The sequence below is a fragment of the Centropristis striata genome, chromosome 14 (genome assembly GCF_030273125.1).
Source record: "Centropristis striata isolate RG_2023a ecotype Rhode Island chromosome 14, C.striata_1.0, whole genome shotgun sequence".
In the NCBI taxonomy this organism is placed as follows: Eukaryota; Metazoa; Chordata; class Actinopteri; order Perciformes; family Serranidae; genus Centropristis; species Centropristis striata.
The window spans coordinates 3660516-3681916 of NC_081530.1; the positions used below are offsets into that span (position 1 = coordinate 3660516).

The 21401-nt window shown below is 35.9% G+C and overlaps 2 protein-coding genes across 4 annotated transcripts; both read left to right on the forward strand.

Moving 5' to 3' along the window:
* The first annotated feature begins 7391 nt into the window (after positions 1-7391).
* Positions 7392-14131, forward strand: LOC131984737 (uncharacterized). Of its 3 annotated transcripts, XM_059349673.1 has the most exons (6): positions 7407-7764; positions 9065-9114; positions 9451-9485; positions 10539-10582; positions 11298-11677; positions 11765-14131. In XM_059349673.1, exons 2-6 carry the CDS (start codon positions 9088-9090, stop codon positions 11906-11908), a joined length of 630 nt encoding a protein of 209 aa, XP_059205656.1. In that variant the 5' UTR covers positions 7407-7764; positions 9065-9087; the 3' UTR covers positions 11909-14131. The 3 variants fall into 3 exon arrangements, with proteins under 3 accessions (XP_059205658.1, XP_059205656.1, XP_059205657.1); XM_059349675.1 differs by lacking the exon at positions 11765-14131 and having other exon boundaries at positions 7392-7764; positions 11298-11751; XM_059349674.1 differs by lacking the exon at positions 7407-7764 and having other exon boundaries at positions 8942-9114.
* A 140-nt stretch (positions 14132-14271) lies between these two features.
* Positions 14272-20548, forward strand: LOC131984734 (uncharacterized). The gene is made up of 4 exons (XM_059349669.1): positions 14272-14652; positions 17655-18182; positions 18880-19050; positions 19834-20548. Exons 2-4 carry the CDS (start codon positions 18135-18137, stop codon positions 20509-20511), a joined length of 897 nt encoding a protein of 298 aa, XP_059205652.1. The 5' UTR covers positions 14272-14652; positions 17655-18134; the 3' UTR covers positions 20512-20548.
* The last annotated feature ends 853 nt before the right edge of the window (positions 20549-21401 follow it).

A 21401-nucleotide genomic window follows, 5' to 3' on the forward strand; every position in this document is an offset into this window, starting at 1 on the left:
AAAAAAATAAAAAGACCTACATTTTCCACCTCTTCAGTGTCAAGGGTGAGATAAGGGGTGAATATTGTTATGTTATAACTTGCTAGATATAACTAAATCTAGTTTTCAACACCATCTTGCTACACATGAATCGACTGGGGTCGCCAGCAGGTTGTCAACTATGAAAAGTGGATCTTGGTTTGTATTGTCACTCTCACTCATTGTAACTGACTGTATGATGGATAATAATATAGCAGCCAATGAGATGTATGTGTTAACGGGCATGTCAGTAAAGTTTTGCTCCTGCTGGAGTGTAAAAAACACACAATTGTTCCTGTTTGTAGTTGTTTCACAGCTCTGCCCAAGTCAAACTTCAACATTTCATGAGCACATGACGGCAGCACAGAAACGGAGTGGCTCGAGCATTGATCACAGTATATAGGCGAGAATACTCGGAAACATAACAACACCCATCCACCCCCCGGAAGTATACACACAACACATCTTATCCACAGGGATAGGCATAGACTGTGTATAAATAATGAACGTGGTCACTGTGATGTCACCCATTGGTTTGTGGACTGCCTGTTTAAAGCATCAAGTAAGTCGTTATGGCTGTCGCCATCTTGATTTAGTCCATCACAACAATTTGTTTTTGAAACCAGGGGAGACCATATTTTGACTGGGGAGGCCTGAGGAAGGGTGTATCTAAAAATAAACGGTTAACACTAAAACAAAATGTACTTACCGGAAAAACTGAACAGCCGACTCCTTTGAATGTCTTTTAGTACAACTGAATGCTGAACAAGATATTTTTTAATTAACAAAATGTTCAAATAAACTTTTATGAACTGAAAAAGGGGCCAAAGTTCTGAGACAAAAACAGATTTGTGGCTATTTAGATGTACACAGTGCTGTGGATAAGCATTGTTTTGCTACTATCCAAGTCTATCGCGTGATAGCAACCTGTTAATCAAAGGTAGCCACGCCCCAAATCATAATCTTTATCATCAATTTTTTTTCTAAATGGGACCATTATTTCCACAATTATTTCATATTGTCTTGGAATAGACATAAAACTAGCGATTGAGACCATAATGTTCCCACAAGAAATTTTTCTGAGGTAATAAAGTGAGAACTCATCTCATTTTGTATTGAGATAGATAGGACCGAAGCTCTTTTGCAATCGACGTTGGTGACCCCTGTTGGACTTTTTGAAAGATTGCAGGCTTAAGGCACCTCCAAGTTTGCTTCACTAGTCAGATCAGGAGGTTGCCACCTGGTGCTAGGTCACCTTCTCTTTTCAATAAACACCACTTGGCTCAATCATCCACAGTGATCGTTTCTCATACTACTGTTACACTGATGGATCATCCCGACCTGTCTTGCTTTACGTATATCAGCCGATCAATATTCAGCTCAGATGAATGCAACTTTTGCCCATAAGTTCTGAATGAAACTTGGGTGTCATTATTGACGACCAGCTGACCTTTAAGGTTCATGTGGCCACAGTTCATCATGTTGATTATGTCATTAGGAAGATATGACACTACCTGAACCCGAACATGCAGCACAGCTCTTGGTACAGGCCTTCATGGTATCACAAACATACTACTGCCAGGTCTCCCTGCATGCACCTTCAAGCCTCTGCAGATGATACAGAACATTACAGCACATCTGGTCTTCAACCAGCCTTTGACAGAACATGTCACTTCATTACTCGTATCTCTGCCTGAACTCCTTTATTCAGGTCTACACACCTTCACGCTCACAACACTTCTCCAGCGAAAGGTGTCTGGCTTCTCCACTGCTACATGTCTCAAACTAGACTTCCAGACTTAACTTCTCCTATGTAGTTCCCCAGAGGTGGAACAAACTTCCAAACTCCATTTAATCTGCTGAGTCCCTCTCAGTTTTTAAGAAGAGACTGAAGAGCCAGCTCTTTCATGAACACATTCACACATAACCTACATGGCTGAAAGTAAGAGGGGGGAAAAGCTGCATTTCTACTGTCTTTATGCACTGCCTGATAGCACTTACTCATGTGTTGTCTTCTCACTTCATCTTTCCTTGTGTTGTACTAACGTTAAATTGTAAATTGCTTTGGATAAAAGCATCTGATAAGTAAATATGAAACATTGTAACAACATATCAATGAATGACAAGCCTTAAAAAGAAAACAAAAAGAAAACAAACATCAGCCATGTTGAGTTACAACAATTGACAAACAATGCTATTTTAGCAAGTAACCAGACATTCTGTCAGAAAAGTCATTATCTAATGAAGTGTTTCCATGTTTTGCATTCACATTAGTGTCTTGTTGGAGATTCTCAGGCTACTGATCAGCTCTGGAGTTAAACAGCTTTTAATCTGACATGTTTATTCTCTCATGTTTCTTCTGGCACTTCTTATACAGGTATATACTTTATGACACTCCAATGGAGGAACAATGTTAATAACAAGTATAATTCATATCTTATGGTAACTGTCATAATAACTTCATCACATTGACCATCATAGGAGTGGTAGTTTGAATAAGGGGGCAGGGCTTCTTTTCAGTCTTTCTTTCTATTCCAATTCCTGATAACTCGCAATGGTGAGAAGCTGTTTTTCAGGGTTTTCTTTTGCCAACATTTAATATCATTGTTATCAAATTTTACACATGACTTGTATATATATATATATATATATATATATATGATATAATGTGTTTTATTTCTGATTGGATCAGGCTGATGGAGGAAAACAGCAAATAAGGTAAGTTTACTTTATACTCTACCTAAAGCTATTGCTCTATTCTGCTTTAATTTTATATATATATATATATATATATATATATATATGTGTGTGTGTGTGTGTGTGTGTGTGTGTTTGTGTGTGTGTGTATATATATATGTATATATATATAATTTTTTTTTATATTACTTTAGAGACGAAAAATTGGAGAACAAGATATTCAATTTGAATGCTGACTTTATTATCAAGCTAATGAGGAGAATGGATCAGCATGAAGATACTAGAGTGTTGGTGGATGAGGTATGTATAATGGGGACTGTTGACTTCAGTCCCCATTCAAACTTTTGAAATGCCTGACACAGTCATGTGTCATGCATTTCACAAAATAGAATATGATATTTCTTTAAATGTTTTTCTTTACTTTCCAGATGCTTCACAGCATCTTCTTTTTGGGAAGCTTAAGAGATCCAACATTCTCCCCACAAACATTTCTGAGTGATGACATCCTTACTGAGCTGAAGGACCGTTACCCTCGGCCCTTTACCCACTATTTCACTCAGCTGCCTAGACGAAGTCCATTCTCATGTGTGCTCGACATGGTAAGATTATAGTTTCTGAAAAGATACGATCATCGCAATTTGCAAAGTAAGACTCAGTGGATGATTTTATGCATTTGTGGGAATAACAGCAGCTTGATAATGTTTGGGATTGCTTACAGTTTGTACACAAGCTTGGGCCAGAGAATGAAGAGAAAATTAAAAAAAAACTGGAATGGATCATCAATAAACTGAAGAAGGAACATAATAAAAATAAAAAAAAGCCTCTGGCCTCCTCCGCCATCTGTATCTCTCAGAGCACCGAGATCTCTGATTCCGGCCGGTACTACGGAGTCTCCATGTCCACTTCTGGGCCTAATCCTGGGCAAATCATGGTTGCAGCGTCCTGTCTTAGCAGCTGGAACGATTATGTAGCTGGTGCAGTGATGACCTTTTATCCAGACAACATCCAGGATGTTTTTGATGGAACCATCAAACTTCCAGACCATGTCAGGTGCCAGACGTTCAGCCTTAGTAATGGGAGATACATGCCCCCTTGTGGGTCATGCCACAATTTGTTTGGTTTGGGAACAGGTGAAGAAACGAGAAGCTGGGCCTATGGTAACTGTGCTGAAGTTGAAAGTGTGAGCAACTTGATTAAAAATGTTAAAACAGTTAGAGAGGAAGCACGACCAACATCTGCGACATACACAGAAAAAAACAGGGAGATGGCTGAAAAGCGTGTTAAGGAAAAACTTATAACATTGCTGAAATCGGTAGAAAATGCTGAGCTTGCAAAGCAGCTGCAATCTGACAAAATTGATTTCTATGTCTAAACGGGGAAGTGATTGAATATTAATATTAATAGATATTACTGTTATGGTCCTTTGTTATAACTTGACCAGAGAGATGTCTTTTGATATGATCTTTATCAGTAAAAACCTGTGAAATAAATTCCCTGTAACCTCTGGGCACTAAAATTCTTACTTCATTCTTATGTAATGCTTACCATAAAATAATCATTCATGTTCAAGCTTTCTATTGTAACAATAAAGAAAAAAATGATACATTGTAAATGTCTGTCTGATAATTGATTACAATAAAATTGCAGTGATGTAAACTGAAGTTATTTATTGTTTAGATTTAGGATTAGTCATATAAATCACCAGCCTGGGAATTATCCTTATACAAGACAGAATACCTAGCTCTGGTTTTAGCTGATCTGCAGTGGTTCACATTGTCTTTCAGGGTTGACTTTAAAGTTATTTTTACTGGTTTACTAGCAGTCTATGGTTCTTTTTTTATTTTTTTTATTTATTTTTTATTGGTGAAATGACATAACAAACACAGTCTGTGGTTCTTAATGGTTTAGGACCAGCCTGCATTACTGAATCTTTGTTGATTTATAATCCTTCATGGTCATTTTGATCCTCTGCTGCTGCTGTTTACATTTGTACCTGCATTTGTTTTTAGCACTGGCACACCTGAGTAATATGTGTTCATGCAAAATCTCATCCTTCCACATTACAAAACACTCCCTGTCAGAAGTAAACAAAGTGGTAGTGTGGCACAGTATGTCTATTTTCAGAGACATGTCGATCCATTATCAGAACATGTCGGTTGCAGAAGGAATCAGAAGTAGGCTTAATTGCATGAGAAAACTTTAAAAGAGAGACCAGAGAGGTGATCTCTGTGCTCCCCCTGCTGGTCATCTCCAGTTTCTACAATGTAAAAGGCCTTTTTGTGTACACGCACAAATCTCCATCTTGGATAAATGTACATTTTAACATAGCTATACTCACATGTGTGCATACTCCATATGTATTCTGTATAATACTAGTACTAATACAGCTATGTTAACTATTGGAACCATGAGCTGAAACAAAATGTCTTCATTAGCACACTGTGACCAAAAAAGGGTTTAGAGACAGCAATAAACCTAAATTCACATCAAATATACTCATATCAAACTGTTTCCACTTCTTTATATTGAAGATAACCCAATAATTTACACTTACAACTCTGTATGACTGGAGATTTCCTACTGCCTGTATCCTCCAGTGGGTTTGTCTCAGTGGCAAAGATGCACCACTTGATGGCAGCATAACCATATTCATTTTGAGTAATTTCAAAATCTGTCAGACATTTGAGTCCAAAAGCTTTAAACCAATAGCGGAGAAGTCACACCTTCTCAGATCTGTATTTGTCTGAAATTTGGTAATTGAGTTATAGTGTCCTGATCCTCTAACTCTACATTATAGGTGACTTTTTCTACAACCTTCACCTCTGACAGGCCACATTGTTTCTTTCACCGCAAACAATGACAGGAAGCGTGCTCTCGTCTATAGAATTATTTGCCATCTTTTAAAGGAAAGCCAAGAATCAAAGTGCAACAGGATTGTTTGAGATGAAAAACAGTAATACAGTAAGTATGAATGTGTGTATGCATGTGAGTAATTGTGTCTGCATGTATTTGCATGCCCATGTGTGCGTGTCTGTGCAGAACCACCATTTACATGGCAGTGTGTTAACCTTGAGACACTTAGGACACAGCTTGGTATTTTAGAGGTCAATAACACACATGGTAATGGAACATTGGATATCAATAGACCAACATGTTCTTTTATTGACTGCAATGTTCATTTCTGAATTTCAAACCATGAAGTCTCGTTACGCAGCTTGGTGACTTTGTTGGCACTGCTAATACAGTTTTTTTCATGTGGTGTAAAAAAGTGACTGAGTATTTTTTAAAGCTTTATATAAATCCAATCAAATATTCTCTGGAAGGGTCTATCATGGTCTAATAAAGCTGAAATCTTCTTTAAAAAAACATAACAAAATGTTCACCTCTTCAGTGTCAAAGGTGGGATTAGGGGTGAATATTTATTATTAAACTTGCTTGACTCCAGATGTAAGTAAATCAAGCTTCATGATTCATGTGTAGAAAGACACCATCTTTCTACACATGAATCCACTGGGGTCTCCATGAAAAGTTGATCTTGGTTTGTATTGTGACTCAGACAAACTTGATGAGTTAATGCAGGTATGATGGATAATGTGCTGGAATGTGTTAGAAATAATCTGTTATTCTGTCTCTGTTTTCTGTCTCTGTGCATGAGGGTCACTATCCGTATCAAAGGTCACTGTCTATGAATGCGTAATTCATTATTCTCTAACACAGCTATTCTCAACCTTGGGGTCGGGACCCCAATTGGGGTCTCAAGATGATTTCTGGGGGTCTCCAAATCATTTTGGAAGTCAGCTCTGTCTCCACTGTGTTAATGTTAATATGTTTTAGTCTTTTTGGTCATTTAATGTCTTTTTTTTTGTCTTTTTGTGTCTTTTTTGGTCATTTTGATTCCTTTTTTTGGTCATTTTTTTCATTTTTAAGTCATTTTGTGTCTTTTTTTGGTAATTTTGTGTCTTTTTTGGTCATGTTGTGTCTTTTTTGGTCATTTTGTGTCATTTTTGAGCATTTTGTGTCTTTTTTGGTCATTTTGTGTCCTTTTTGGTCATTTTGTGTCATTTTTGATCATTTTGTGGTCAATTTGTGGTCATTTTGATTCCTTTTTTTGGTCATTTTTTGTCTTTTTTTTTGTCATTTTGTGTCTTTTTTGGTCATTTTGATTCCTTTTTTGGGTCATTTTTTTCATTTTTAAGTCATTTTGTGTCTTTTTTTGGTAATTTTGTGTCTTTTTTGGTCATGTTGTGTCTTTTTTGGTCATTTGTGTCATTTTTGAGCATTTTGTGTCTTTTTTGGTCATTTTGATTCCTTTTTTTGGTCATTTTTTGTCTTTTTTTGGTCATTTTGTGTCTTTTTTGGGCACGTTGTGTCCTTCTTGGTAATTTTGTGTCATTTTTGATCATTTTGTGGTCAATTTGTGGTCATTTTGATTCCTTTTTTTGGTCATTTTTTGTCTTTTTTTTGGTCATTTTGTGTCTTTTTTGGTCACGTTGTGTCCTTTTTGGTAATTTTGTGTCCTTGGTAATTTTGTGTCTTTTTTGGTCATGTTGTGTCTTTTTTTGGTCATTTTGGATCATTTTGTGTCTTTTTTGGTCATTTTGATTCCTTTTTTTGGTCGTTTTTTGTCTATTTTGGGTCATTTTGTGTCTTTTTTGGTCATGTTTTGTCCTTTTTGGTAATTTTGTGTCCTTTTTGGTCATTTTGTGGTCAATTTGTGCCTTTTTTGGCATTTTGTTAGTACTTTTATTTAAGTAAGAGATCTAAATAGGCCTACTTTCTGCACCACGTGATACCAGCCAATGACAGGTATGTGTTAACGGCGTGTCAATAAAGTTTTTCTCCTGCTGGAGAGTAAAAAACACGCACAGTTCCTGTCTGTAGCTGTTGAACGGCTCTGCCCGAGGCGAACTTCAACGTTTCATGGTCACATGATTTGCAGAAACAGGGAGTGACGCGAGGAGAGATATCTGTTTAGAGGCGAGAATACTCGGAAATATAACCCGCAACTCTTCACGGAAGACAGAAACGCTCCAGTTTTCTTCAGCTTTGGTAACTACTACTACTACTACTACTAGACCTATTTTACTAGACTCATCTTGGTTGAGAGAGCTTTTCCTCACACCTTCAAATTAATTTATGTTTGAAACAGTTTAGCGACATTTCATGTGGTTATGGAGACAATGTACCGTTTTGTAGCTAGGCCTACCTCATGTTGTACGTGGTGTATTTAAACATCGTTTTATAATTAAACATTCGTGATGTTATAAGAGTTTTCGCATATTAAAGGGTTAGAAAGAAAACTAAAGAGCAAAGGGCGACGCCTTAATATGTTTCTGCCTTCAGAAGATAAGCAAGGGCGGATTCCTTGTGACGCAACATGTGCGTAATATTAGATACGCACTTAACATTTGAACAGTTTATTTCCTTTGGGAAATAATGAGAATGGGCATAGCCTATTTAAAAAAACATTTATATCTTTTTATTTGTTAAGCCTATAAATATTGTGTACACACAATCTAAAAAAAAAAAGTAATTTTCAAGAGATATAGAAGCAAATTGCCAACTTTCACGGAAGTATAAGTATATATATATATATATATATATATATATATATATATATATATATATGTATATATGTGCACACGTGTGTACACACTATCTTAAAAAAATTAAGTAATTTTCGAGAGATATGGAAGCAAATTGCCAACTTTCACGGAAGTGTACAAACTTAAGGCTGGAGTTTTACATTTGAATAAATATCTAATTTTCAGAAACAATTAGGTCGACTCAAAAGTTACATTTTAAATACAATTATTATTATTCGTGAAAAATACAACCATTATTTATTTATATACTTTAATTTTCGAGAGATATGGAAGCAAATTGCCAACTTTCACAGAAGTGCACAAACTTAAGGCTGGAGTTTTACATTTGAATAAATATCTAATTTTCAGAAACAATAAGGTCGACTCAAAAGTTACATTTTAAAAATTATTATTATTATTATTGAAAAATACAACCATTATATATATATATATATATATATATATATATATATATATATATGCACACGTGTGTGTGTGTGTGTGTGTGTGTGTGTGTGTGTGTGTGTTTGTGTGTGTAAGATGATTGTTATAATTATTTGTTCTCTATTTCTATATATTTATTTATTTATATATATATATATATATATATAGATATATATATGCGTGTGCGTGTGTGTGTGTGTATGTGTAAGATGATTGTTATAATTATTTGTTCTCTATTTCTGTCTTCATCTCACAGCTAAATTGTCTTATCGTTTTGGTTCTTCCACTCTTGAATTTAACAACTTCTTTGTTTTTGCCAGTTTTAGTTTTTTTGACTCTGACCATGGCAAAAGATCCAGTCCAAAGGAAAGTAAGTAACACCTGTTGTTTAGCTAAAATTACATTTTAGTCGTATGTTTCTTTAGTCATAAAACAATTCTATTTTTTCATCAGTTAACTGGCCCCATTTTAACTCAGTGCTTCCATTGTGTGAAATGACATCATGTTAATCCATTAAAAGTCGCTATAGGACAACCTACCAGCTATACATGGCCTGCACTTTAACACAGGCCAGCAGTAAACCTCTGTTAGTCACAGGGTTTTCTTGTTAGTATTTGACACATGATTAGTATATTGTTAGTGTGATTTCAAAAAGGTGTTTTCCACCTCTACTTTTAACAATGACATTTCTGTTTCCTGTTGACAGAGAGCCAGAATGGAGAACGGCCCAGTGAAGTGCTGGTAAGAACCTTTTTTTTTTTTTTTTGTTGGAAGATTTAGATACACATTCAATTAAATATACATATATATATATATTTTTTTATATTGTTACGTCCACTGACTAAACCCAGCCGGCAGACAATAACACAACAATCAGAATATTAAACAAAGTCAAAAGTGATGTGAACAATGATGATTTATTTTACAACAACAAAAGAAAGACACACTAAGGTGGAGGAGGATGGGACAAGTGATTATGCCAAAAGAAAGTTGCAACAAATATAACAAAACAAGGCCGATCTAATCTAGCTGTGAAGAAAAACAAACAAACAAAAGGCCTAACTAACTTATCTACAAAAAAGGCTTTCAGAACAATACAGGGGTGGCACAACTAATAACCTAATGGAGTAACAGAGAATAACCTACGTGATGAAAAAATGTACAGGGTACCCCCAACCTAGTCCCAACCTCACCACAACAAACAGCACTAACAAGTCGAATTTTAAATGTCAAAGCACACAAAAACAAGTCTCACAGACAGAGACACCACAAGAACAAGATGGCCTCCGTGATCCTCAGAACGCTCCTATTTCAGCAACACATCACCTGTGATTGGCCAGGTGGAAATCAGCTTTCCGGGTGGATCCAATCAGCTGGTTAGCAGCTGGTTAGGGGAGAGGCAGAAACACACACAAACAGTCCTCTGGCACGTAACAACTACTATGTGTGTCACCTCCTATCCAGGTATTATCCAAGTATATATTCCTTCAATTATCATAACCCAGTTTCCCTCCATTATCTCTGAGAGGTGTCTATCTTTCGATATATAAAGTTCCCTCTGTAATCTCTCTTTTTGTAGGTTTTCATTGACTTCTTTGCGGCTGTCAATAATATTGCAAGAGATACTTTGGCGATTCTTATCTGATTTCATTGTAAGCATTGCCACCAGGAGGTCCATCACCAATTCAGTATCAAATACTTCATTCAGAGTGGTACAAATGGATTTCCAAAAGTTATCTTATAAGGGACATTTTTAAAAAAAATCTAACGTTTGTCATCTTTTCTAACTTTCAGGTCAGCAGTTTACCAACTCTTCCCTCAGTGCAATGGCAAAAAAGGTAATATGATAGATTTATTTATCCTGAGAGAAAGTGAAGCAATACAATACAAAAGTGCAATACAAAGTAAGGAAGAGTTCACACCAAGGTTATAATAGTTTTGGATTTTTCATTAGTTTTAGTTTTAATTTCGTTGTGAATTTTTGTTTTCAAATTCAGTTAGTTTTAGTTAGTTTTTAGATTGAGTTTTCTAGTTTTGGTTTAGTTTTTATTTTTTGAAAATGCTTAGTTTTAGTTTAGTTTTTATTAGTTTTAGTGTTAGTTTTAGTTTTTTTTTAATGGGCTATATGTTGGGTGCGAGATTCAAAGTGGTCATAATAAATTTTGCCTTTATTTCCTTCGGTTTATCATCTCAGCCCCAATAAGGTTATTGACTGTTTTGAATTTTGGTTCTAGTGTAGACATCCCAGTCTCAGTAAACATATTCACCATGTGTTGCATGTTCAAATAGAAACACTGAATTATGAATGAAAAAAGTTGACAAAAACGAAAACTAAGGACATTTTCACTATAATTTTAGTTAGTTTTAGTTCGTTTTGTAACCACACAATACAGTTTCAGTTAGTTATTGTTTTTTTTTAAACTCTAGTTTTTATTTTTATTTCAGTTAACGAAAATGTTTTTTCAATTCTAGTTTTCGTTATTTCGTTAGTTTTCGTTAACTATAATAACCTTGGTTCACACATCATAAAACCTTGTTGCGCATGTGTTGCAGGTGCAGACTTGCTGAAATATGTGTCAAGCTTTGTCTCAGAGAAAAGACACGAGTCTTTCCTCTTAAAGAGCCCAGCTGGTGCCAGCTTAAAGATAGGAGACTTGGATGACACCATTTACAGAGGCGACAAGGGCAAGTTCGATGCGTGGGGCCGATTCTACCTCCCCAAGATGGTAAGCATGCAGGTCATAGGTGTAGTGGAGGGGGCCTCATACCTGTGTGAGCAGCTCGTCCTGATGACCTGTGAGGACAAATCGGTGTATGGCTACGATGGAGAGAAACTGCATTTGGTGGCTTCTAGTCTGAAGCAGCTAATTGATGAGGGAATCCAGTATCCAGCTGACCAGAGCTATTACCTAGGACAGACCTACAGAGATATGGTGAGAAGTTACATTTAGGCTGCTGGGAACAAACAGGGATTAATGATTGTTGACCCTGATGACTGATTTTTTTAATATTGTTTGTAGAACGCAGAGGAATGGACAAAAATGAAGAAGTGGCGGGCCCAAGAGCATCAGGAGATGGTGACGGTAAAAAAGGACAGATTCTTGAAGAATTTTCAATCCCGCATAGGATCTTCACAGCAGCAAACACACACAGGAGCAACATGAAAAGGACGTTATAGATCATTGAACTGTACGTCAGAGGAACTAGGCAAAGAGATGAATCAACAGATTGGCCTACTGGAATGAATTCAAGTTCGACAACTGTAGGCTGTGATCAGAGAAAAGACTTTGATGTTGATTTGTTGGAATTAGAGGTAGCCGATATTTGCGTTTTTACTTGTATCGGCATCAGTTGATACGTGCGTGAGTTCGCCGATCAATTAGCCGATACCAGTGTCGGAAATGGCTCCGATACTGCTGAAAATGCTGGCATCGGAATCCGCGAGTACTGGAGTCCAGGCACCGATCCGATACCACGTCATTTATTAAATGAGCTCTTACAACAGTGTCGCTGTGCTACAACCTGCAGCTGTTTTAGAGGGACGAGGAGGAATTGATTACGTAACACAGACGCAACAGACACACACGTGTGTCAAAGCAGGTTGACGCGAGGTTTGGGGCTAAGCTAAGTAGCACTAGCATGTCGGCGGTGTGGCAATATTTCACACTGGAATCTCCCACCAGCATGAGGCAGATGGCACTATGAATCTCCCCTCAGATTCATAGTGATCCTGATCCGTCCCCCCCATTTTCAACGACAAACATTGTCAGTAAAACAGGGGAGTAATGTTCCGTTAGTTAGACTGTTTACATTGTAGCGCACATAGAAAGTCAAGCTTAATGGTGCGTTCAAGGTCTACACGACTGTCAGAATTTTCGACGTTGTTCCGAGCTCCAAGTTTCGACTTTCAAATTCTGACTTTGAGTGTTAGAACCGCCTTCAAAATAAAAACAAACACATGTAGCTTTCAAAATAAGAGCACATGGATGTGTTAGCAGAGTCCACCACAGAATTTACAAGACTGTCAAATTAAGAAGCCTTAAATAAAACATAGAAGAACCCCTATTCTCCTTTACAATAATTCTCTAAAATATGCAATGATTAAGATGGAATAGTGGCATAAGAATGTGCGAGAGACACCAAATTTAGACTTTTAGGGCAAAAATGTTCTCCAGGGGAGTTTGCCCCCGGACCCCCAGATGTATTTATCAAATCAAATCAAATCAAACTTTATTTATATAGCGCTTTTCATACATAAAAAATGCAACACAAGGTGCTTTACAAAAAAAAAACCTAAAAGACTAAAAGACAACAGGACAGGATAAAAACTAAGAGACTAAAAGACAACAGGACAGGATAAAAACTAAGAGACTAAAAGACAACAGGACAGGATAAAAACTAAAAGACAACAGGATAGGATAAAAACTAAAAGACTAAAAGACAACAGGACAGGATAAAAACTAAAAGACTAAAAGACAACAGGACAGGATAAAAACTAAAAGACAACAGGACAGGATAAAAACTAAAAGACTAAAAGACAACAGGATAGAAAATAAAAGATTAAAAAAAAAAATACAACGGGAAATAAATAAATAAATAGTAAAATAATCAGTTAAAAGCTAGACCAAACAGGTGGGTCTTGAGCCTCCTTTTGCCTGATGTCCTCTGGCAGGCTGTTCCATAGGCGCGGGCCTATTATTCATTGTTCCCCAAGTTGCTGTTGCACTACTGTTTGGTATACTGTTTTATTTAAAAATAATTGGAAAAATAAATGGCTTGAATCTGCTCTATTTATTCATGTTTTGCAAAGGGTTTAACCAGAGCCAGGCCTTACCACAATGATAATCATATCACAGTCGTGCAGGTGTAGGCTGATATGTTTTTTTTTATAACATACTGGTATCGGATCGGTACTCGGTATCGGCAGATACCCACAGCACAAGTATCAGTATTGGTATCGGGAGGAAAAAATGGTATCAGAACATCTCTACATTACACTGAGGCAACAGCAGGCCATTCTCTGGTGAGCTGCTGCTGATACAGGAAAAAAGAAACACCAAATTCCTGTTAATATGTTTGTTTTGTTAATAACTGTTTCTTTGTTTGAATTGAGACTTGTGTAATATTTGTTGAATCGGCAGCACATATCAGGGAACGGTTAAGGCTGATGTCAAAATAATCGGCATCTAATGATCATTTGTGAATACTATGTTTAGTTTGGGTTTCTATCCATTCATTTTAAAGCCTAGTAGGAAAATTAAGGATAGTGCAACATTAATTGATAATAGTTTTGCATAAACATTTTGTATATAGTGTACCTTATATTGTAAGTAAAATATTTTTCAATAAAGAAATTAAGAAAAATTTCTCACATGACATGAACTGAACTGGTGATGGGCACTGACATCTCTCCAGCAAGTCTTAGTTTTGCACTATGTTGCAATATGTGATCTTGTTAAGGCTAGATACGCCTATAACAAGACACACACACACACACACACACACACACACACACACACACACACACACACATTGTGTCTCACAACCTTCAAAGAGACTTGAACAGCTGTTGGCCTGTCCATGTCATAGTAACTGTCCAATAAGATTTGGTTTGGGTGTAAATCCAATTACTGTAGATGAATGAAAATGTGAATTATGACCAAGATCGGGGCTCATTCTGACTGGGACCCTGTGAGAGCTGTGTCAGTCTGAGTCCAGCGCTACGTAACTTAACCTCTGAAAAAGGTCTGCATGAGACCAGACTTTTTCTCCAGTGTGTGTTTTCTCTGGGCTTCCAATTAACGAACCTGCATGATCCCCTCCCTTCAGGAACTGAAACTGCCAGTTGAAACCTGTGAAGCTCTGCTGAACTTCATGCCCAAGAGAGTTAAGGCAGTGCTGAAAAAAGGTTTGTGGCCACACAAAATGTTGACCCTTTGGGCCCAATGTGGACATTTTCACTTAGGGGTATACTCAATTTTGTTGCCAGCAGTTTAGACATTAATGGCTGTGTGTTGAGTTATTTTAAAGCGACAGTAAATTTACAGTTATGCAAGCTGTACACTGAATACTTTACATTGTATCAAAGTGTCATTTCTTCTGTGTTGTCCCTTAACCCTTAATCAGGCGAAGAACCGTATTTGGTAACTTCAGCGGATCTCCAAAATAAAAATATTTCGAGAAAAATGTTTTCAATTTACTAGATTAAAGTGGCAGATCTACAAGAAATAAAGTAGCAGATTTAAGAGATTTAAAGAGGCAAATCTACAAGAAAAAAAGTTGCAGATTTAAGAGATTTAAAGAGGCAAATCTACAAGAAAAAAAGTTGCAGATTTAAGAGATTTAAAGTGGCAAATCTACAAGAAAAAAAGTAGCAGGTTTAAAGTGGCAAATCTGCGTGGAAAAAAGTCACAGATTTACGAGAAAGAAGTGGGGAAAACAACTTTTTTTCTCGCAGATTCACCACTTTAAATCTCGTAAATCTGCAACTTTTTTTTTTGTAGATTTGACACTTTAATTGAGTAAATTTGCAACTTTTTTCTCGACCCCATTTTGATATCCACTGAAGTTACCAAATAGTTATTTGCCTGATAAAGGGTTAAAAGATAATAAAATATTTGCAGAAATGTGAGGGGTGTGCTCACTTTTCTGAGATATTGTATATACAGTTCAGATTCATATTACTTGATTGTCCATTCATTTAGCATAAAACAACAGTATGCAACTCACACAACAATACATAGAGCTACAACAACACAACAATTGTGCATGCTAAATACTGAAATATGTGTTTGTTTCAAATAGTCTGATATATATATATATATATATATGTAGATATATATATATATATATATAATGAAACATTATTTGCACCCTCTGATTTAAAAATTCAAGTATAAACAATAATTTCAAATAAAAGTATATTAATGGCTGATGAGAGGGAGGGTACAACATCAAATTGAAATAAATAGAGATATATTTATAATTATTACTATATGTATATTTGTTTTTGTAAGTTTTAAATTAATTTTTTTAGTTAAAAGGCATTTACATGGAAAAGATGCACCCAGACATCACAAATAATAGCAAAGCTCACTTAAATGCAGAACACAATAACAATATACACATCTACATATTGTGCATCACTCATAAATGTGAAAATGTGGTTCTATACAGTGAGGGCTTTGAGATATTTTTTCCTGAAAATTGTGTTGCCATCCCAATTTGCTTTGAGGTAAAATGGAACTGTGTTGTTGCATATTTCTTATTTTTTTTTAAATCTAAGTGAATTATTTCCCCAAGTCACTGAAGAAAAATCGGTTACACTTTATATTAAGGTCCTTGTAATAACCATTAATTAACAAGTAATAAGGCATTGTTCTCGCTTTAGATCCCTTTAGCTGCAAAAAGCATAGTTAACTGTTAACAAGTGCATAGTTAACTTATAATAGATGAGCAATAAAGTATATTTTAATATCAGTAAGCAAACAAAAGATTAATAAAGGCATGGCAAAGACATAATGGGTGGGTTATGGGTGTTTGTAATGCTATTATGAATAATTATAAGATACTCATGAGGCTTTTATTAATGTTCTTATTATAAATCTCTTATAGCCTGCTATTAGCTGTATTATAATGCCATTATTAACACTTATATAGGCTTATAAACACACAGTAAGCATCTTGTAAGGACTTACAAGGGCCTTATTACTTGGGGAACCTCAAAGCTCATACCTAGACCCACTTATCTTTTCAATATACAACAACAATATACATATATCCGTAACCATGGTTTCTCTGTTACCACTGTAACATTGATGACGATGGCCACCCAAACTTGGGTGCCTTAATTAATGACCAACGATTGTGTGGATTATTCCTATAAATTAGGAAGGTGAGACCCTATCTGACTGAACATGCAGCACAGCTCCTGGTAAAAAAGAGGACGATGATAAAAAAGCACTATTTGCTTCTTTGCTTCTCTGATTCTTTGATTGCCTGATCTTTGCTTGTGTTGTACTCAATTGTACATCACTTTGGTCAGTGGCGGTTCTACACAGGGGCCTCCAGGGGCCACTGCCCCTGTGAAGAAGCCTTTGGCCCCTGCTGTGGCCCCTGTGTCAAATTAATAATAAAATGATCAATTTATAACGAACGATGGAACAATTCTAACCTTTTTTTTTTGTTCAAACAATATTTCATTGTACACAAAAGGAACCCAGAATGTGTACATTGTATAATAGTTCAATTGTGCAATAAAATATTGTGTATATAAAGATCATTCTGACTGTACTGCACTTTCAAAATAAAATAAAAGTGATTGTGCACAAAAATGAGAAATGCCATTGTCATACAAAAAAAAACTTATTGTTGGTGAGTCTCATTTGTATCTTCTAAATATACTTACGTATAAGCTAAAATAAAGATTGTGAATTCTTAAATATCATCTTTGCCATTTTTTAATGTGCCCCTCTGATTAAACACTGGCCCCTCCTTGGCCCCCACAGTAAAATTGGTCTAGAACTGCCACTGCTTTGGTAAAAATGTTTGCTAAATGACATTGTAACAACATTGTAACATGGAATCACAAACCTTAAAATAAAAACACAATTCAAAGAACATTAACATCATGTTAAGTTGTATTAATTAAATTAGATAAATAGGCTAAATAAATGAAGCACAATGGTAAAATGAGCTATAAATGCACAATACATGATGCTATTTTTGCAAGTAACCAGACATTCTGTCAGAAAAGTAATTCTCTTAGTGTCTTGTTAGAGTTTCTCAAGCAACCGATCAGCTCGAGAGTCAAACAGCTTTGAACCTGACATGTCGCTGTTTGTTCTCTCATGTTTGTCCTGGCTCTCCTAATACAGCTATGCACTTTAAAAGACTTCCTCTCTTTTTCAGCAGTGAGAAAACCAGAATTATGACATCAAGTTTAACATCATGTGGCAGCTTGAAAAAGGGGGCAGGGCTTCCTCTCCGTCTTTCTTTCTATTTCATTTCCTGATAACTCACAATGGTAAGAAGCTGTTTTTCTGTGCTTTCCTTTGCCGACATTTAATATCATTATGATTCAACTCTAAATCGCTTTTTATTTCATATATTCTGTTTTATATATATATATATATACCTATATTTACTTATATTTTGTTTCTGTTTTTAGTGACATGTATATATGTTATAATGTCTTTCATTTCTGATGCAACAGGCTGGTATGGAACAAGAGAAAAAAAGGTAAGTCCACTGATTTACTCAACCCAAAGTTATTGCTCTATTCTGCTTTAATATGCCAAAAATAAACAAAATAATTGATTATATCATTTTAGACGAAAAGAAGATGAGGACACGGTTTTCAGATCGAATGCCATCTTTATTATCGAGATAATGATGGAACTGGACACAATCCCAGAGACTAGAGTGTTGGTGGATGAGGTATGTATAATGGAGACATTTATAAACTCTGTTTGTGGACACAATGCATGGCAAATTCTTATTCAATTCATATACAAAATGTTTTTCAAATAGAAAATTGTATTTCCTTAACCCTTTATCAGACAAAGAACTATATTCGGTAACTTCAGGTAATATTTCGAGAAAAAAGTTGCAGATTTAAGAGATTTAAAGTGGCAAATCTGTGCGAAAAAAGTCGCAGATTTACGAGAAAAAAGTGGGGGAAAATCAACTTTTTCCTCCCAGATTCCCCACTTTAACCCTTAATAGGACACTCATTGAAATACTTGCAAATTCCAAATTTCAAGCCTAGAGAATATTGGAGGATATTATATATTGCCAGAATGTGTAAAAAACACATACGAAAATAATATTTTGACAAAAAAGTTTACCAGGTTAAAGTGGCAAATCTACGAGAAAAAAAATGCGCAGATTTATGAGATTTAAAGTGGTGAATCTGGGAGAAAAAAGTTGCGTTTTCCCCCACTTTTTTCTCGTAAATCTGCGACTTTTTTCACGCAGATTTGCCACTTTAAATCTCTCAAATCTGCGACTTTTTTTCTTGTAGATTTGCCACTTTAATCTAGTAAATTTGCAGCTTTTTTCTCTACATATTACCTGAAGATACCAAATATAATTCACTGCCTGATAAAGGGTTAAATGTGTTTCAACTCTACAGATTCTTCACAGCATCTTCTTTTTGGGAAACTTAAGAGATCCAACATTCTCCCCACAAACATTTCTGAGTGATGACATCCTTACTGAGCTGAAGGACCGTTACCCTCGGCCCTTTACCCACTATTCCACTCAGCTGCCCAGACGAAGTCCATTCTCATGTGTGCTCGACATGGTAAGATTATAGTTTGTGATTACATAATGTTGTAAAGTTATATAAAATGCCCCTTCACTTAACAATATGTCCTAATGTACACTACCGGTCAAAAGTTTTAGAACACCCCAATTTTTCCATTTTTTTATTGAAATTCAAGCAGTTCAAGTCAAATGAACAGCTTGAAAGGGTCCAAAGGTAAGTGGTGAACTGCCAGAGGTAAATAAAAAAAGGTAAGCTTAACCAAAACTGAAAGATAATGTACATTTCAGAATTATACAAGTAGGCCTTTTTCAGGGAACAAGAAATGGGTTAACAACTTAACTCTATGGAGTCTTGGGCTATTTTGTCCATTTTTGAATTCTTTTCATGTCTTTGTAAGTCATTTTGTGTCTTTTTTTTAGTATATTGTGTCTTTTGGTGTCTTTTTTGTCATTTTGTGTATTTTTTGGTCATTTTGTGTCTTTTTTTGGTCATTTTGTGTCTTTTTTTGGGTCATTTTGTCTTTTTTAGTCATTTTGTGTCTTTTTTTTGTCCTTTAGTCCAACATAAAATGTGATTTTGAATCTTATTTTTACTTTCAAAACACTATCATGCTCAATAAAGAATTTTAAATGTTGCAAATGTGCATTAATTTCAGAGTACAGTGAGACATTAAACTGCATAATTTTCAATTAAATTCTGGAAAAGTTGGTGTGTTCTAAAACTTTTGACCAGTAGTGTACATCATTGTAAGACTCGGTGGATGATTTAATGCTTTTGTGGGAATAACAGCAGCTTGATAATATTTGTGATTGCTTACAGTTTGTTCACCTGTGTGGAAAAGAGGAAGAAGACAAAATAAAAGACAGCCTGAGAGAGCTCTTCAATGAAATGGGCCAAACATGTGAAAAAAGGCCTCTGTCCTCCTCCACCATCTGTATCTCTCAGACCTCTGATCCAGGCCGGTACTACGGAGTCTCCATGTCCACTTCTGGCCGTAATCCTGGTCAAATCATGGTTGCAGCGTCCTGTCTTAAAAGCTGGCACAGTTATGTAGCTGGTGCAGTGATGACCTTTTATCCAGACATCCAGAATGATTTTGATGGAACCATCAAACTTCCAGAGCGTGTCAGGTGCCAGACGTTCAGCCTTAGTAATGGGAGAGAAATGCCTCCTTGTGGGGCATGTGGGAATTTGTTTGGTTTGGGAAGAGTTGAAGATAAGAGCTGGGCCTATGGTAACTGTGCTGAAGTTGAAAGTGTGAGCAACTTGATTAAAAATGTTGAAACGGTTAGAGAGGAAGCGCGACCAAAATCTGAGAAGTGCACAGAAGAGAAGAGGGAGATGGCTGAAGAGCGTGTTAAGAAAAAACTTATAACATTGCTGAAATTGGTAGAAAATACTAAACTTGCTAAACTTGCAAAGCAGCTGCAATGTGGCAAAATTAAATTCACTGATCTTTTCTATGACCCATATATTTCTGAAAGGAGAAGTGATTGAATATTAATATTAATAGATATTACCGTTATGGTTCGTCATTATACGATATTATACTTGACCAGAGAGATTTATTTTCTTTATCAGTGAAAAACTGAAAAACTTTCTGCTGTAATAATAAAGAAACAAATGCATTCATTGTAAATGTCTGTCAGCTGTTTGAATGTGACACACAAGATGCAAGTTGATGATTTGATCATTTTATTCACAATAAAGCTGCAGTGATGTAAACTGAAGGTCATCATTTGTTTTGATTTGATCACATACAGCCTCATTTAACGATGTGATTATTTGCCCCTATATAGAGACGATCATTCAAATCACTGGGTTATCTTTGACTCAGACTAAAACTTTCAATATTGCTTAAAGAAGAAGCAGCTTTCATGAATACATTTTGCGAAGGTACGACCTCTCCTATATCAAAGAGATGCTGAAAAACCTGTTCATGTCCATAAAGTGGAGTTAAAATAAAGCTACAAGACAGAACACATAGCTCTGGTTTTAGCTGAGCTGCACTGGTTCACAGTGTCTTTCAGGGTTGATTTCAAAGTTCTTTCACTGGTTTACTAGCAGTCATAGTTCTTAATGGTTTGGGACCAGCCTGCATTACTGAGTAATATTATTATAGTATTAACTCTTTGTTGTTTTGTAATCCTTCATGCCCATTTTGATCCAATGCTGCTGCAGGTTTTTTTGTTGTTGTTGTTTGTTTTTTACACACAAACCACCACACAAATAAGGAAATAAATCAACAACTCAACCTTTTTATTCTATGTACCAAAACATGAGTCATACTCAATCCATACAGCATACATTTTACTATGCAGCTTTTTAATTCAGAGACTGACTCAGCGGTTTGGCTTCCGACATTTGTGCCTGCACTTGTCACACTT

What these genes read in the sequence shown, in the direction of transcription:
- LOC131984737 (XM_059349673.1), top strand. Translation starts at nt 9,088, where the DNA reads ATGGCAAAAGATCCAGTCCAAAGGAAA. An exon ending in TCAGTGCAATGGCAAAAAAG is followed by an intron (nt 10,583 to 11,297) that starts GTAATATGATAG and finishes CATGTGTTGCAG; the next exon opens with GTGCAGACTTGCTGAAATAT. An exon ending in GACAGACCTACAGAGATATG is followed by an intron (nt 11,678 to 11,764) that starts GTGAGAAGTTAC and finishes TATTGTTTGTAG; the next exon opens with AACGCAGAGGAATGGACAAA.
- LOC131984734 (XM_059349669.1), top strand. Translation starts at nt 18,135, where the DNA reads ATGATGGAACTGGACACAATCCCAGAGACTAGAGTGTTGGTGGATGAG. An exon ending in CTAGAGTGTTGGTGGATGAG is followed by an intron (nt 18,183 to 18,879) that starts GTATGTATAATG and finishes TCAACTCTACAG; the next exon opens with ATTCTTCACAGCATCTTCTT. An exon ending in TCTCATGTGTGCTCGACATG is followed by an intron (nt 19,051 to 19,833) that starts GTAAGATTATAG and finishes GATTGCTTACAG; the next exon opens with TTTGTTCACCTGTGTGGAAA.